At 50.8% G+C, this 14646-nt stretch overlaps 1 protein-coding gene across 1 annotated transcript in view; it reads right to left on the bottom strand.

Annotated features, from left to right (window-relative positions):
- Positions 1-765: 765 nt before the first annotated feature.
- The window catches only part of POLR2A (RNA polymerase II subunit A), a 34151-nt gene continuing 20270 nt past the window's right edge, over positions 766-14646 (bottom strand). Inside the window, exons 16-29 of the mRNA XM_033184754.1 lie at positions 14307-14490; positions 13716-13887; positions 13517-13622; positions 13216-13421; positions 7454-7678; positions 6739-6985; positions 5975-6075; positions 4085-4189; positions 3815-3997; positions 3371-3574; positions 3040-3226; positions 2792-2905; positions 2459-2608; positions 766-2362 (exon numbers count right to left, since the gene is read on the bottom strand). Of these exons, the coding sequence (XP_033040645.1) occupies positions 1206-2362; positions 2459-2608; positions 2792-2905; positions 3040-3226; positions 3371-3574; positions 3815-3997; positions 4085-4189; positions 5975-6075; positions 6739-6985; positions 7454-7678; positions 13216-13421; positions 13517-13622; positions 13716-13887; positions 14307-14490 (3341 nt within the window). The 3' untranslated portion in view covers positions 766-1205. The remainder of the gene's footprint in view (positions 2363-2458; positions 2609-2791; positions 2906-3039; positions 3227-3370; positions 3575-3814; positions 3998-4084; positions 4190-5974; positions 6076-6738; positions 6986-7453; positions 7679-13215; positions 13422-13516; positions 13623-13715; positions 13888-14306; positions 14491-14646) is intronic.

Consider the following 14646-nt stretch of genomic DNA (forward strand, 5'->3'; position numbering starts at 1 on the left):
TGAAATCTCATCTCTATTAAAAATGCAAAAAGTAGCTGGGCATGGTGGTGGGCGCCTGTAATCCCAACTACTTGGGAGGCTGAGGTAGAATTGCTTGAACCTGGGAGGCAGAGGTTGCAGTGTGCCGAGACTGCGCCATTGCACTCCAGCCTGGGCAACAGAGCAAGACTCTGTCTCAAAAATAAATAAAATAAAAATACCTAAAATAAACCAGCAATGACTTGCAGAAAATGTAGAACATTGATACCCACATTAAGGTGCTAATGAAAGGGGAAAAAATGGCCAGCTAAAACAGCGTATTACCCCCAAATCCTTTAACTTCAGCTTCTGTATTACAGCATCTGTATCATCTTTTCATTCTTGGTTTGAGGCCAAAATAAAAGTACATTTTGGTTCATTTGTTAGTGACTCAAGAATTAAGTGTAGGAAAAAATACCAAAAGAAAGTATGCCTCCTAGTGGTGGGATTAAGGGTGATCATTTTTCTCCCTCTGCATTATACCTTTCTATACTTTTCCAAATTATTTATGACAATCAGTAAAACAGGTTGAAAAGCTGTTATAGCTAATATCACCTTAATGCAGGACAAGAGCTGCATCTGTTGTGACTACAACAAACTCAGCATAGAGCAGGGGCTGTGCGCAGGCTCAGTGACTGGAAGGTCCCCTCCCCTTAACAGATAAGCAGCAGCCCAGGCAGAAGGCACGAGGCAGGAGGCAGGGCCTGTGGGTCCCCTGAATCCCAACGAAACACTCCATGGTCATACTTTTGGTCAAAATTAGTAAACTTTATTTAAACTTCAAAAAAATAAAATAACAGACAAAAGGCAGCTTTAGCTTTGTTCTTCTCGAGGATCAGCTGTAACCACTCAGAGCAGGAACTACCCCTACGTTAAAATGCCCTTTACCCGCCCCCACATCAAGTCACTCACAGGCAAGGAAGGATCTTCAATTTGGGGACAGGCAGGGGGTGGGTGGGGTAGGAATGAGAACACCACTGGGCCAGTGGGTTCTGACAGCATGAGTGGAGAACGAGACGAGTCTGCATCAGAAACGGGATCCAGAAGTTCACCAACAGCTCTGCCACAAGGCGTTTATGTACAAGGGAGCTGGGCTGGGGGTGACACCCCACGAGGGAAGCAAGAACTGCACAGCAGCATGGGCAAGTTGCCCTGGACCCTAGCCTGCTGCCGCATCCCACGAGCCTTCAGTTCTCCTCATCACTGTCATCCGGGCTGATGGCCGGGCTGGTGAGGCTGTAGGTGGGGCTGGTGGGCGAGTAACCAGGGGAAGTGGGAGAGTAAGTCGAGCCTTTGGGAGAGGTGGGCGAGTAGGTGGGGCTGGTGGGTGAGTACTTGGGAGAAGTGGGCGAGTAAGTGGGACTAGTAGGTGAGTACTTGGGAGAGGTTGGGGTGTAGACTGGAGAGGTTGGGGAATAAGTAGGGGATGTTGGGGAGTATTTCGGGGTGGTGGGTGAATAGGTGGGACTGGTAGGAGAGTACTTGGGAGAGGTGGGTGAATATTTGGGACTGGTAGGTGAGTACTTGGGGGAGGTTGGGGTATACTCTGGGGAGCTGGGACTGTAGGAAGGACTGGTTGGGGTGTACTTGGGTGAGGTTGGGCTGTAGCTGGGCGAGCTGGGGCTGTAGCTGGGTGAGCTTGGGGTATAGGTTGGAGACTGTGGTGTGTATCGTGGGCTGGAAGGGGAGTAACTTGGTGAGGTCGGGGAATAACTGGGTGATGTTGGAGAGTAGCTTGGAGAGGTTGGGCTGTAGTTAGGGCTGGTAGGCGTGTAGTTGGGACTAGTAGGTGAATAGCTGGGTGATGTTGGGCTGTAGCTGGGTGACGTTGGGGTGTAATTGGGACTGGTTGGAGAATAGTTCGGGCTGGTGGGTGAGTAACTTGGGGAAGTGGGTGAGTAGCTGGGGGAGGTGGGTGAATAGCTTGGAGAGGTTGGTGAGTAGCTGGGGGAAGTGGGAGAATAGCTGGGTGAAGTTGGCGAGTAGCTGGGAGATGTCGGTGAGTAGCTGGGAGACGTCGGCGAGTAGCTGGGAGAGGTGGGCGAGTAGCTAGGGGAAGTGGGCGAGTAGCTGGGAGAGGTGGGCGAGTAGCTGGGAGAGGTGGGTGAGTAGCTGGGAGAGGTGGGTGAGTAGCTGGGAGAGGTGGGCGAGTAGCTGGGAGAGGTCGGTGAGTAGCTGGGTGATGTGGGACTATAGTTGGGACTGGTTGGAGAATATGATGGAGAGGTAGGGGAGTAGGAGGGTGAAGTGGGGGAATAAGAGGGACTCTGGGGTGTGTAGCCCCCAGGAGAGCGGGGCTCATAGGCAGGCGACGTTGGCGAGTAGCTGGGAGACATGGCACCACCTGTGGGGAAACAGCCAACAAAGGAGATGAGCCACGGACAGCTCACCCAGAACCGAGGAGAAAGCAAAGCTGGCCCGACAGATGGCGGCAACTCACCTGGTGAAGGAATGTAAGGGCTGGAGGGACCCGGGGACCCCGGAGAGCCCGGTGTGGGAGACCAGGCAGGGGAGTAACCTGGGCTGAAGCCACTGGCATCTGATGCAGCACTGGGAGAGAAGCCAGCTGCCCCTGGGGTCATTCCACTCCCTACAGAGTGGGAAAAGCAAGTTAAGGCCAGAGTTGAAGATCAAATGCCTCCAATTCTTCCTGCCCACCTTTCACCAGCCCTCTGCGGCCTTCAGGAGTTCCAACAACGGCTGCCGCTCACGATCCCAGCTCACCCACCTCTGAACCACCTGGAGGGCTCTCTTCCTGGATCAGGTTACTCACCAACGCTGGGGGACCAGGCGCCGTAGGCAGGGGTTGCACCCTGGTTCCAAGGCGTCATGGCAGGAGAGATTCCACCCATGGGACTGGGTGCTGAGCCAAAGAACATGCCGGTGGCTGCAAAGAGGCACACAGGAAATCGTGAGGAGCAAGAACAGCAACAACAGACTAGCGACACCCTCCCACCCACAGCCTGCCCCACTGCTTCGCCAACGCAGGCAGGTACCGGGCAGCCAGGGCCTCCTACTCACGTCCAGCAGCCCCCAGGCCGGGGATATTGGTGGGGATCTCCATGCCATACTTGCACTTCTCTGCATCAAGCAGTAGGTCAAAGCAACCAGTGCCGGCTGGAGCCAGCTGGCCCAGCATGATATTCTCAGAGACCCCCTTCATGGGGTCGCTCTCGCCATGTGCAGCTGCTTCCATAAGCACGTCCACCTGAACAGAGCAGACAGGCCCCATGAGACCCCCACCACACACAGCACCTGGCTGTCCCATCACCACAGCCCAGCCGCCCAAAGTGGGTGCCCTTCTTCCCACACTGCTCCCTCCTTCTGCCCTATTCAGAAATTCCACTGTTACCGTTTCCTCAAAGGAACACTTCATGAGTGGTCCTGTGTCCTGGCGGTTGACTCCATGTCGGGTGATGGCCATTAAATGGCCACGACAGGTCATGGTATCACACAAGAGAGCCAAGTGTCGGTAATTGACATAGGAGCCATCAAACGAGATGACGTGGTACAGCTCCCGCTCCAGGGCCTTCCGCACAGCTTCAATGCCCAGCACCTGGCACAGGGGAGGGAAGCAGAGGGGAGGGTCAGGACTGAGCAACTCTGCTCTCTTTCCTGTTTCTGCCACCACCCAGATCCAGGGAGGGGGTCAGCAGCCAGGACATCCCACACTCAGAAATGGATTCAGGCAGAAAAAGTCTGAGCCTGAGGAAATCCTGTGAGTGGACAGCACAGAATGAGAGGCCTGAGAGCCAGAGATCCATGAAAAGCCGCTGGGCAGCATACTAGGGCTCACCGTGAAGATCTCCACGATGTCATTGGACGTGGTGCGCACGGGGTCCACATCCTTCTCACTCAGCACCCGCATCAAGCTCACGCCGTCTGTCTCCAGGATCCACTCCTGCAGGGCCTTAAATTCCCCATCCTCCGTGATGATGATTTTCTTCTTGTTGTCTGTCTGTGGCAAGTGCATGTACACCTGTGGGAAAGACAGCATGCTCAGGGTGGGCAGGGCGGGGAGTTGGGGAGCAGGAGGAGGAAGGCGGTGGCGGAGGGGACAGCTGACCTTGCTGATCTGCTCAATGCCCTGCAGGGTCATATCTGTCAGCATGTTGGACTCAATGCAGCGCAGGAAGACATCATCATCCATCTTATCCACCACCTCTTCCTCCTGCAGCGAGAGTGAGGTCAGCACTCGGCATCCTCTGGTCTCTTCCCCGGCTCTCACCTCCAACTACAGCCTCCTTGAGGGCCTAACAAGTCAGTCACCAAGCTCTGCCCCTCACCGTTCCAGTGAGACAGGTTTTTTTTTTTTTTTTGAGACAGAGTCTCGCTGTTATCAGCCTGGGCTGGAGTGCAATGGCATGATCTCGGCTCACTACAACCTCTACCTCCCAGGTTCCAGCAATTCTCCAGTGAGACTTTTTATCCTGATTTTACAATATTAAAAGCAGCCTAAGGAAAGGCACCCAAATCCCACCAACCTATACAACTTCCACTCTGGTGCAGTCCTGCCTAGCGAGAGGCGGGCTCCATGAAAGTGTCAAGTCCTCCAACCGCTGTACCCAAACACACACCATTCCCTGCTCTAGCACTTAACCGCGTGTTCACCTAGGCTGCCGCTGGCATGACAGTGATCTCTCTTAATGGCCATATACTGTATTCCATCAAGACCTATCAATGCTTCTATAACTGTTTTCTGACAGCAGTTCAGTAGTGAGTGAGTTCTTCCGTTTTTTTTTTTTTTTTTTGAGATGGAGTCTCACTCTTGTTGCCCAGGCTGGAGTGCAATGGTGCCATCTTGCCTCACTGCAACCTCCGCCTCCCAGGTTCAAGCAGTTCTCCTGCCTCAGCCCCCCGAGTAGCTGGGATTACAGGCATGCGTTTCCACACCCGGCTAATTTTGTATTTTCAGTAGAGACAGGGTTTCTCCATGTCCATCAAGCTGGTCTCCAACTCCTGACCTCAGGTAATCTGCCCGCCTCGGCCTCCCAAAGTGCTGGGATTACAAGTCTGAGCCACCACGCCCGGCCTGAGTTCTTCAGTTTTTATTGCTAAAGCACCAGGCACCAACATGTGCTAAACAAGTATCTCAGGAGCCATGCCCAGGAGTGAAGTCACTGATCCAGCCTTTTCATGAGTCTTGTTATGCCTGTCACACAACTTCCCCTAGGACATAGCAATTCCTACTATGCAACCTGCCCCCAAGTCTGGCCCCTGCCTCAGGGCTGGGGTTTGTATTCCCTAAGCAAAGCAAGCTGCAGGAGGCTCGGGGGAGGAAAGCCAGGTGACAGGGCAACAGGGAGGCACTCCTATCTCCTATTTCAACACCATCTGTTTTATCTACTCAGCCGGTGCTGTGGGTTTTGAAAATCGTTGCTCATCACCATTCCCTATCCCGAAATTAGGTGGGTACGATCCATCCCTCAATGTCTATCGTTTGAGACGGAGTTTCACTCTTGTTGCCCACGCTGGAGTGCAATGGCATGATCTTGGCTCACCTCAACCTCCGCCTCCCGGGTTCAAGCCATTCTCCTGCCTCAGTCTCCCGAGTAGCTGGGATTACAGGCACGCACCACCATGGCTAATTTTGTATTTTTAGTAACACGAGATGGGATTTCTCCGTGTCGGTCAGGCTGGTCTTGAACTCCTGACCTCAGGTGATCCGCCCGCCTCAGCCTCCCACAGTACTGGGATTACAGGCCTGGGCCCCGTGCCCAGCCGACCCTCAGTGCTGGGATTACAGGCCCGGGGTCCCGCGCCCAGTCCCACTCAGTGCTGGGATTACAGGCCTGGCCCCTGCACCCGGCCCCCCTCAATGCTGGGATTACAGGCCTGGCCCCCGCGCCCAGCCCCCGTCAGTGCTGACTGCATCTTCTTTTCTTTGGTCCCTAACATGATTCATGAGTTTGTTTTACACACTTGACACATCAACTTCTTCCTGGATCCCTATTACCTCCTGCATCTTGTTCTCATCGCTGTTCATGATGCGAATACGGAGCACCAGCTTCTCTGCGTTGTCATCATTAAAGATGCAATTCAAGTCATCACCAAAACCTGGTGGGGCAAGGAACCATGAGAAAGGCTGCAGCTAACAGGACTGGCCCCAGGCACTGTCCATTCCCAGCTCCCTCTGAGCAAGGCTCTTTTGGCTCCCCACTCCTCCTCACAGAAACTTCCTCTTTTTTTTTTTTTTTTTTTTTGAGGCGGAGTCTCGCTCTGTCGCCCGGACTGGAGTGTAGTGGCCGGATCTCAGCTCACTGCAAGCTCCGCCTCCCGGGTTTACGTCATTCCCCTGCCTCAGCCTCCCGAGTAGCTGGGACTACAGGTGCCCGCTACCTCGCCCGGCTAGTTTTTTTGTATTTTTAGTAGAGACGGGGTTTCACCGTGTTAGCCAGGATGGTCTCGATCTCCTGACCTCGTGATCCGCCCGTCTCGGCCTCCCAAAGTGCTGGGATTACAGGCTTGAGCCACTGCGCCCGGCCTGAAACTTCCTTTTTCATAGAACCCCTCGGAAAGAGGAAGGGGGAACACTGAGAAGAGAAAGGGAGTGCAGAGGGGACCTGGAGAGTTGGAGGATGCCTTGGATGGGTGGAACTGGTACGTGGATGGGGTGAGGGTGGGTAGCTCTAGCTCTTCAGGGGCTCAAGTGCAGTGAACACGACAGGTGGTAGCACAGACAGTGGGGCTCCTGAGCGAGGCCTGCCCTCCTAGGCTTACCAGCATTGATCTTTTCAGCAATCTGCTCCATGGTCAGCTTCCGATCAGTCATGTGCTTCCGATCCAGCTCCACCCGCAAGAGCCAGGGGGAGATTCGGGCCACATCAAAGTCAGGCATTTCATAGTAGACATTCACCCACTCCTGATCCTCTGCCACCACCGTGCTCTGGGGGTTGGGGTCATAGTAGATGGCTGTGTTGGCAGTCACCTTCCTCAACGTTGTATGCTCCAGGCGGCACAGAATGTCCTGGGAACAGACAAAAGTCCAAGTCCATGACACAGGGACCCGGTAGCTCTCAAGGCCTCTTCTAACTCTCCTTACTTATCAAGGGAATCCAAAACCCTTTCTTCAACGGGAAGAGTTCTCCTTTTGTTTTTTTTTTTGAGATGGAGTCTCACTCTTGTCCAGGCTAGAGGGCAGTGGCACAATCTCAGCTCACTGCAACCTCTGCCTCCCAGGTTCAAGCGATCCTCCTGCCTCAGCCCCTACTAGAAGCTGGGATGACAGGCACGTGCCACCATGCCCAGCTAATTTTTGTATTTTTAGTAGAGACGGGGTTTCACCACATTGGCCAGGTTGGTCTTGAACTCCTGACCTCAGGTGATCCACCCGCCTTGGCCTCCCAAAGTGCTGGGATGACAGGCATGAGCCACCGTGCCCAGTTGAGTTGTTCTTTTCTTCCTGCCAAGAAGCCCAGCACCCCTGGATCCCCACCTTGGCTCTCTCAGCATCTCGAGCAGACTGGCCCAACAAGAAGACAGTAAGTGAAGGGGTCTTTGGCTTCTTGGAAATGTTGATGAGCTCCTTAAGTCGGGGCACACCCAGCGTCACATTCTTGGCAGACACACCAGCATAGTGGAAGGTATTCAAGGTCATCTGGGTGGCAGGTTCTCCAAGGGACTGTGCAGCCAGAGCTCCCACCATTTCCCCAGGATGGGCCTAAGGAAAAGAGGAAAAGCTAGCATCAGACAAAGCCAACGCCTCTCTTTCGGTTAATGAGAGCAGGATGTGGATCCGCATCTGGCTTATCACAGTCAGGGATAGAACTGTAACCTTAAAGGACATGGGTAGATGAGTTTGGAAAAGGCAGACAAACTCTAAAAGAAAAAAAAGAAACTCCTATTTGATCACCCCCTTCCTCACACAAGAGGTTCCATTTATAGGATACCATTTGGCACCTGGTATGCAGCACATCCAAAGAAAGCTACTATACCATCTGAGATCCAAATTTCTTTTTTTTTTTTTTTTTCCCTGAGATGGAGTCTCACCCTGTCCCCCAGGCTGGAGTGCAATGGCGCAATCTTGGCTCACTGCAACTTCTGCCTCCCAGGTTCAAGCAATTCTCCTGCCTCAGCCTCCCAAGTAGCTGGGATTACAGGTGTGTGCCACCACACCCAGCTAATATTTTTTTGTATCTTTAGTAGAGACAGGGTTTCACCATGTTGGTCAGGCTGGTCTCAAACTCCCGACCTCAAGTGATCCACCTGCCCGGCCTCCCAAAGTGCTAGGATTACAGGTGTGAGCCTCTGCACCTGGCCAAGATCCAAATTTCTAAACCTATATTAAAATTACTGGGTAAATATTCATTCTATAACAGCTAAATAGGAAGCTCCCCATATGTTTTATGAGATAGTCACATATGAAATTTAACTGTAATCACACAGTATCTTTTTCAGACTTCTTCCACTAAGTAAATATACATTTAAGGTTCATCACTGGTAGAAATAAGATTTCGTTAATGTTGCCCAGGCTGGTCTCCAACTCCTGGGCTCTGGTGAACCTCCTGCCTCGGCCTCCCAAAGTGTTAAGATTATAGTTACGAGCCACCGCATCTGGCTTATCACTGTCTTTCTGTGGCTTGACAGCTCATTACTTTTTTTTTCTTAGAGTCTCACTCTGTTGCCCAGGCTGAAGTACAGTAGCATGATCTCAGCTCACTAATGCAGCCTCAACCTCCTGGCCTCAGGTGATCCTCCCACCTCAGCCTCCCAAGTAGCTCTGATTACAGGTGCACTCCACCACACCTGGCTAAATTTTTTTGTAGAGATGGCGTTTTGCCATGTTGCCCAAGGGTGGTCTTGAACTTTTGGTCTCAAGCAATCTTCCTACCTCAGCCTCCCAAAGAGCTAGGATTATAGACATCAGCCACTGTGCTTGGCTGTTATTTTTTTTTTTTGAGATGGTCTCCCTCTGTTGCCCAGGCTGGAGTACAGTGATGCAATCTCACTCAGCTCACTGCAACCTCTGCTGCCCAGGTTCAAGTGATCCTCCTGCCTTAGCCTCCCAAGTAGCTGGGATAACAAGCGTGTACCACCACACCTGGCTAATTTTCCTATTTTTGGTAGAGATGAGGTTTCACCACGTTGGGCAGGCTGTTCTGGAACTCCTGACCTCAAGTGATCTGCCTGCCTCGGCCTCCCAAAGTGCTGGGATTACAGGCGTGAGCCACCACATCCAGCCTGTTCATTACTTTTTATTGCTGAATGATGTTCCCTTGAATGGATATACGATCTACCACATTTTACTTATACATTCATCAGTGGACACTTAAGTTGTTTTCACTGCTTAACTACAGTAACACTGATATGAACATTTGTGTATAAATGTTTGTGTGGCCATATGCTTTCTGTTCTCTTGAGAGAGAGAGAGAGAATGTGTGTGTGTGTGTATATATATATATATATCTAGGAATGAAACTGCTGGGCCATATGGTAACTCTATGTTTAACTTCCTAAAGCAGTTGTCCCTTTTCTACTAGCAATGTATGAGGGTTCTAATTTTTCCACATCCTTGCCAACACTTGTTATTATCTGTGTGTGGATTACAGTCACCCTAGTGGATGTGAAGCGGCACATCGCTCTGGTTTCATGTGCATTATCCCTGATGGCTAATGATGCTGAAGATCTTTTCAGGCACTTACTGATCATTTACATTAAGTAGTACTCTTCTTCGGGGAAACATGTTTTTAAATTTTATTATTATATTATTATTTTTTTGAGACAGAGTCTTGCTCTGTCGCCCAGGCTGGAGTGCAGTGGCGCGGTCTCGGCTCACTGCAACTTCCGCCTCCTGGGTTCACACCATTCTCCTGCCTCAGCCTCCCGAGTAGCTGGGACTACAGGCACCTGCCACCACGCCCGGCTAATTTTTTGTATTTTTCTTTTAGTAGAGACGGGGTTTCACCATGTTAACCAGGATGGTCTCTTATCTCCTGACCTCGTGGATCCACCCCCTTTGGCCTCCCAAAGCTGGGATTACAGGCGTGAGCCACCGTGCCTGGCCTTTTATTATTATTATTATTATTTTTTGAGACGGAGTCTCGCTCTGTCACCCAAGCTGGAGTGCACTGGCCAGATCTCAGCTCACTGCAAGCTCCGCCTCCCGGGTTCACGCCATTCTCCTGCCTCAGCCTTCTGAGTAGCTGGGACTACAGGCGCCCGCCACCTCGCCCGGCTAGTTTTTTGTATTTTTTAGTAGAGACGGGGTTTCACTGTGTTAGCCAGGATGGTCTCGATCTCCTGACCTTGTGATCCGCCCGCCTCGGCCTCCCAAAGTGCTGGGATTACAGGCTTGAGCGCCCGGCCTATTATTTTTGAGATGAAGTCTCACTCTTTTTTTTTTTTTTTTTTTTTTTTGAGGCGGAGTCTCGCTCTGCCACCCAGGCTGGAGTGCAGTGGCCGGATCTCAGCTCACTGCAAGCTCCGCCTCCCGGGTTCACGCCATTCTCCTGCCTCAGCCTCCCGAGTAGCTGGGACTACAGGCGCCCACCACCTCGCCCGGCTAGTTTTTTGTATTTTTTAGTAGAGACGGGGTTTCACTGTGTTCGCCAGGATGGTCTCGATCTCCTGACCTTGTGATCCGCCCGTCTCGGCCTCCCAAAGTGCTGGGATTACAGGCTTGAGCCACCGCGCCCGGCCGAAGTCTCACTCTTGTTGCCCAGGCTGGAGTGCAATAGCACCATCTTGGCTGACCGCAACCTCCACCTCCCAGGTTCAAGCAATTCTCCTGCCTCAGCCTCCTGAGTAACTCGGATGACAGGCATGCGCCACCATGCCCGGCTAATTTTGTATTTTTAGTAGAGATGGGGTTTCTCCATGTTGGTCAGGCTGGTCTCAAACTCCCGACCTCAGGTGATCCACCCGCCTCAGCCTCCCAAAGTACTGGGATTACAGGCATGAGCCACCACGCCCACCCAGGAAACAAGTATTGAAATCCATTGAGACTTTTTATTGTTGACTTGCTATATAGTCCTTTACATATTATGTATGTATGGCCCTTATCAGATGACTTCCAAGTATTTTCTCCCATTCTCTGTTATCTTTTTACTTTCTTGATAGTGTACTATGAACCATGAAGTTTTCAATTTTGATGAAGTCCAATTCATCTATTTTTTCCTTTGGATGCTTATGCTTTTGGTGTCATACCTAAGAATTCACTGCCTAAGCCACAGTCATGAAGACTTATTCAAGTTTCCTTTTAAGAGTTTTATAGTGTCAGCTCTTGAATTTAGGCATTTTGAGAGAGCTTTTGTACATGGTATGAGGTAGGAATCCAACTTCATTCTTCTGCATGTGGATATCTAGTTGCCCTAGCAGCATTTGCTAAAAAGAGTATTCTTACCCCATTTAATTAAATTGGGACTCTTGCAAAAAATCAAGTGACCATAAATGTGAGGGTTTATTTCTGGACTCTCAATTCTACTCTATCAGTCTTTATATGTATCTTGATGACAGAAGCACGCTGTCTTGCGTACTGTAGCTCTGTTGTAAGTTTTGAAATCAGGGAATGTGAGTTGTCCAACTTTTGTTACTTTTAAATATTGTCTTGGCTATACTATATCCTTTGCATTTCCATATGATTTTTAACATCCAGTTGTAAATGTCTGTGAAAAAAACCAGTTGGAATTTTGATAGGGATTATATTGAATGTATACAGCTCGCTTTGGGAAGTAATGCTATTCAACAATATTAAGTCTTCCAATCCATGAACACGAGAGGTCTTTCATTTAGGGTTTTTTTTTTTTTTTTTTTTTTTTTAAATACAGCCTCACTCTTGTTGCCCAGGCTGGAGTGCAATGGCGCAATCTTGGGTCACTGCAACCTCCACCCCCAGGTTCAGGTGATTCTCCTGTCTCAGCCTCCCGAGCAGCTGGGATTACAGGCATATGCCACCACTCCCAGCTAATTTTGTATTTTTAGTAAAGGTGGGGTTTCTTCCTGTTGGTCAGGCTGTTTCGAATTCCTGACCTCAGGTGATCTGCCCACCTCAGTCTCCCAAAATGCTGGGATTACAGGAGTAGGCCACCGCACCCAGCTTCATTTAGGTCTTTTTAAATTTCTTTTAGCCATGTTCTATGGTGTTCCCTAATACATGTTCAGAGGTACACCTATGACAGTGCTTTACCCTCTTATTATCCTATAAAATCCTTAAAGCCAGTGAAAGCATATTCCAATATCTATAAATCTTTTTTTCTATTTATTCCTTTTTTTTTTTTTTTTGAGATGGATTCTCGCTCTGTTGCCCAGGCTGGAGTGCAAAGACGCAATCTTGGCTCACTGCAACCTCCACCTCCTGGGTTCAAGCGATTCTCCTGCCTCAGCGTCCCGAGTAGCTGGGATTACAGGTGCGTGCCACCACACCTGGCTCATTTTTGTATTTCACCATGTTTGTATTTCACCATTGTCTCACCATGTTGGTTAGGCTGGTCTCGAACTCCTGACCCGCCCACCTCGGCCTCCCAAAGTGCTGGGATTATGGGCGTGAGCCATTACACCCAGCCCTAATTTCCTATCTTTATCTAAATTATCTAATTATCTAATTTATCTAAATTAGACTCTGCACACAGCAAGGAGTGTAGGGAAGAAAAAAAATAAAATTCTATGTCATATCCCAGTCACGCCACTTACTTCCTATATGACCATCATACAATCCAGTCTCTCTCTCCAAGCCTCAGTTTTTTTTTTTTTTTTTTTGACGGAGCCTTGCTCTGTCACCAGCGGAGTGCAGTGGCATGATCTCAGCTCACTGCAACCTCCGCCTCCAAGAGTTCAAGTGATTCTCCTGCCTCAGCCTCCCGAGAGTAGCTGGGACTACAGGCGCACACCACTACACCCAGCTAATTTTTTCTATTTTTAGTAGAGATGGGGTTTCACCATATTGGCCAGGATGGTCTCCATCTCTTGACTTTGCGATCCGCCCACCTCAGCCTCCCAAAGTGCTGGGATTACAGGCGTGAGCCACCGCGTCCAGCCCAAGTCTCAGTTTTTCTCTGCAACGTGGGACTAACAAACCCTCCCCCGCTAGGGGTGTTTTAAAGCCATGATGGTACAAAGGGATAATGGCCCAAACACAGGACTTGGTAAGGTACACAGTAGTCTCTCCATAAATGACAACTATCATTACATGATTGTGGACAAAGTGGGCTCTTCTTGGAAACCACAGAAGTCAACAAGTAAAAGGAGGAAAACAACACTCACAATAGCTTGGTTGAACTTGGACTCAATCTCCCCAAGCAGCCAGTCGAAGGCCTCCCCACTGAGCCGAAACTCCTCCGCCATGCGGCGGGAACACAACGTGGACCGCAGGTGGATGTTGAAGAGCAGCGTGGCATTTTCCTGGGCCTGCCGACTTAGTGGGTCATCCCCATTCACAATCACCAGCTTCTTGCTCAATTCCTTGACTCCTGGGGACCAATTAGAGGCGAGGAGATCATCAGACCAGGGCCCAGCAGTCTCCTATCCCCTAGCCTGGCTGGGAGACCCCTAAGCAGGTACTCACCCTCCACCACTTTGATGGGGTGCAGGTCAGAGGGAAGGCGTGGGTTGATGTGGAAGATTTTCTGAGCGTTCCAGATCATTCGCAGCAGGTTACAGGGGAGGACAACCTGAGGGAGGAGGGAATGGAGGGAGGGTTGTGTCTGGGGACAGCCATCCAGGGAGGCACATCGCTAGTGTTAGCACTTCCCACCCACACGCACCTTGCTATCTCCAGTTGGGAAGATGACCCTGAGCACCTCCCGATCCTCCCGCATCCGCTCAAATTCCCGCTCCAACTCGTTCTGTATGTGTGCGTTGCTCAGCACGTCTTTCACCAGGTCCTCCTGCAGAGTGCGCCGCAGGGCTCTCTCATTGGTATAATCAAAGCGGAACCTGGAAGTGCAAGGGGTAGCCAGTGGGCAGGTAGGCTCTGGGACTTTGGTCCCCACAAAACGCGCTCTAAGGTTCCCAAACGTGCACAGCCGACCAGGTACAGTAGTTTGGAGGTAAGAATCTTGGACAGAGAAAAATTCAGGCCCAAGGACTGCCAGCGGGACCTGAGTACAGGCCCACCCCTCTGCATCTTCTTTATAATATCGGCAGGGACAAAATGGGGACTGATCTTAAATCCACCTCCATCTACCTCCTCCCCTGTGTCACACAGCTGTTTCAGATAGGTGGGAAAAGGACGCTGAAAGGTAAGCTCTAGTGCAAGACACATACCAGGCTATCTCTCTGGAATAGGTATGGGAATCCTACTACTCAGGCCTGAGCCCCAGGGGCGAGAACCACCCGCCTGCCCGCCTCCTCACTTCTTCTCAAAAGCCTTATTGGAAGGTTTCAGCGTAGCCAGGTTCTGGAACTCAACGCTCTCGCCTGCCAGGCCGTCTTCGCCGTAGCGCAGCTGCACCACCTGGTTGATGGAGTTCCGCACAGTTGCATCATACTTCACCATCACTGACTCCATGGACTTGATCAGTCGCCGCTGGATGTATCCTGGAGGGAAGTAATCAGTTGCAGGACCCAAGGCAAAAAGGGGATGACAAAGCCCAAAGACCCAGGCTGGGGCCGTAACCTACCTGATTCTCTAAAGAGTCAGCTAGTACTCCCTTGTTTAAGGCCTTTGAATGAAAACTCAGTGTCTACCACTAG

The sequence above is a fragment of the Trachypithecus francoisi genome, unplaced genomic scaffold (assembly GCF_009764315.1).
Source record: "Trachypithecus francoisi isolate TF-2019V2 unplaced genomic scaffold, Tfra_2.0 Lachesis_group20, whole genome shotgun sequence".
Lineage (NCBI taxonomy): Eukaryota > Metazoa > Chordata > Mammalia > Primates > Cercopithecidae > Trachypithecus > Trachypithecus francoisi.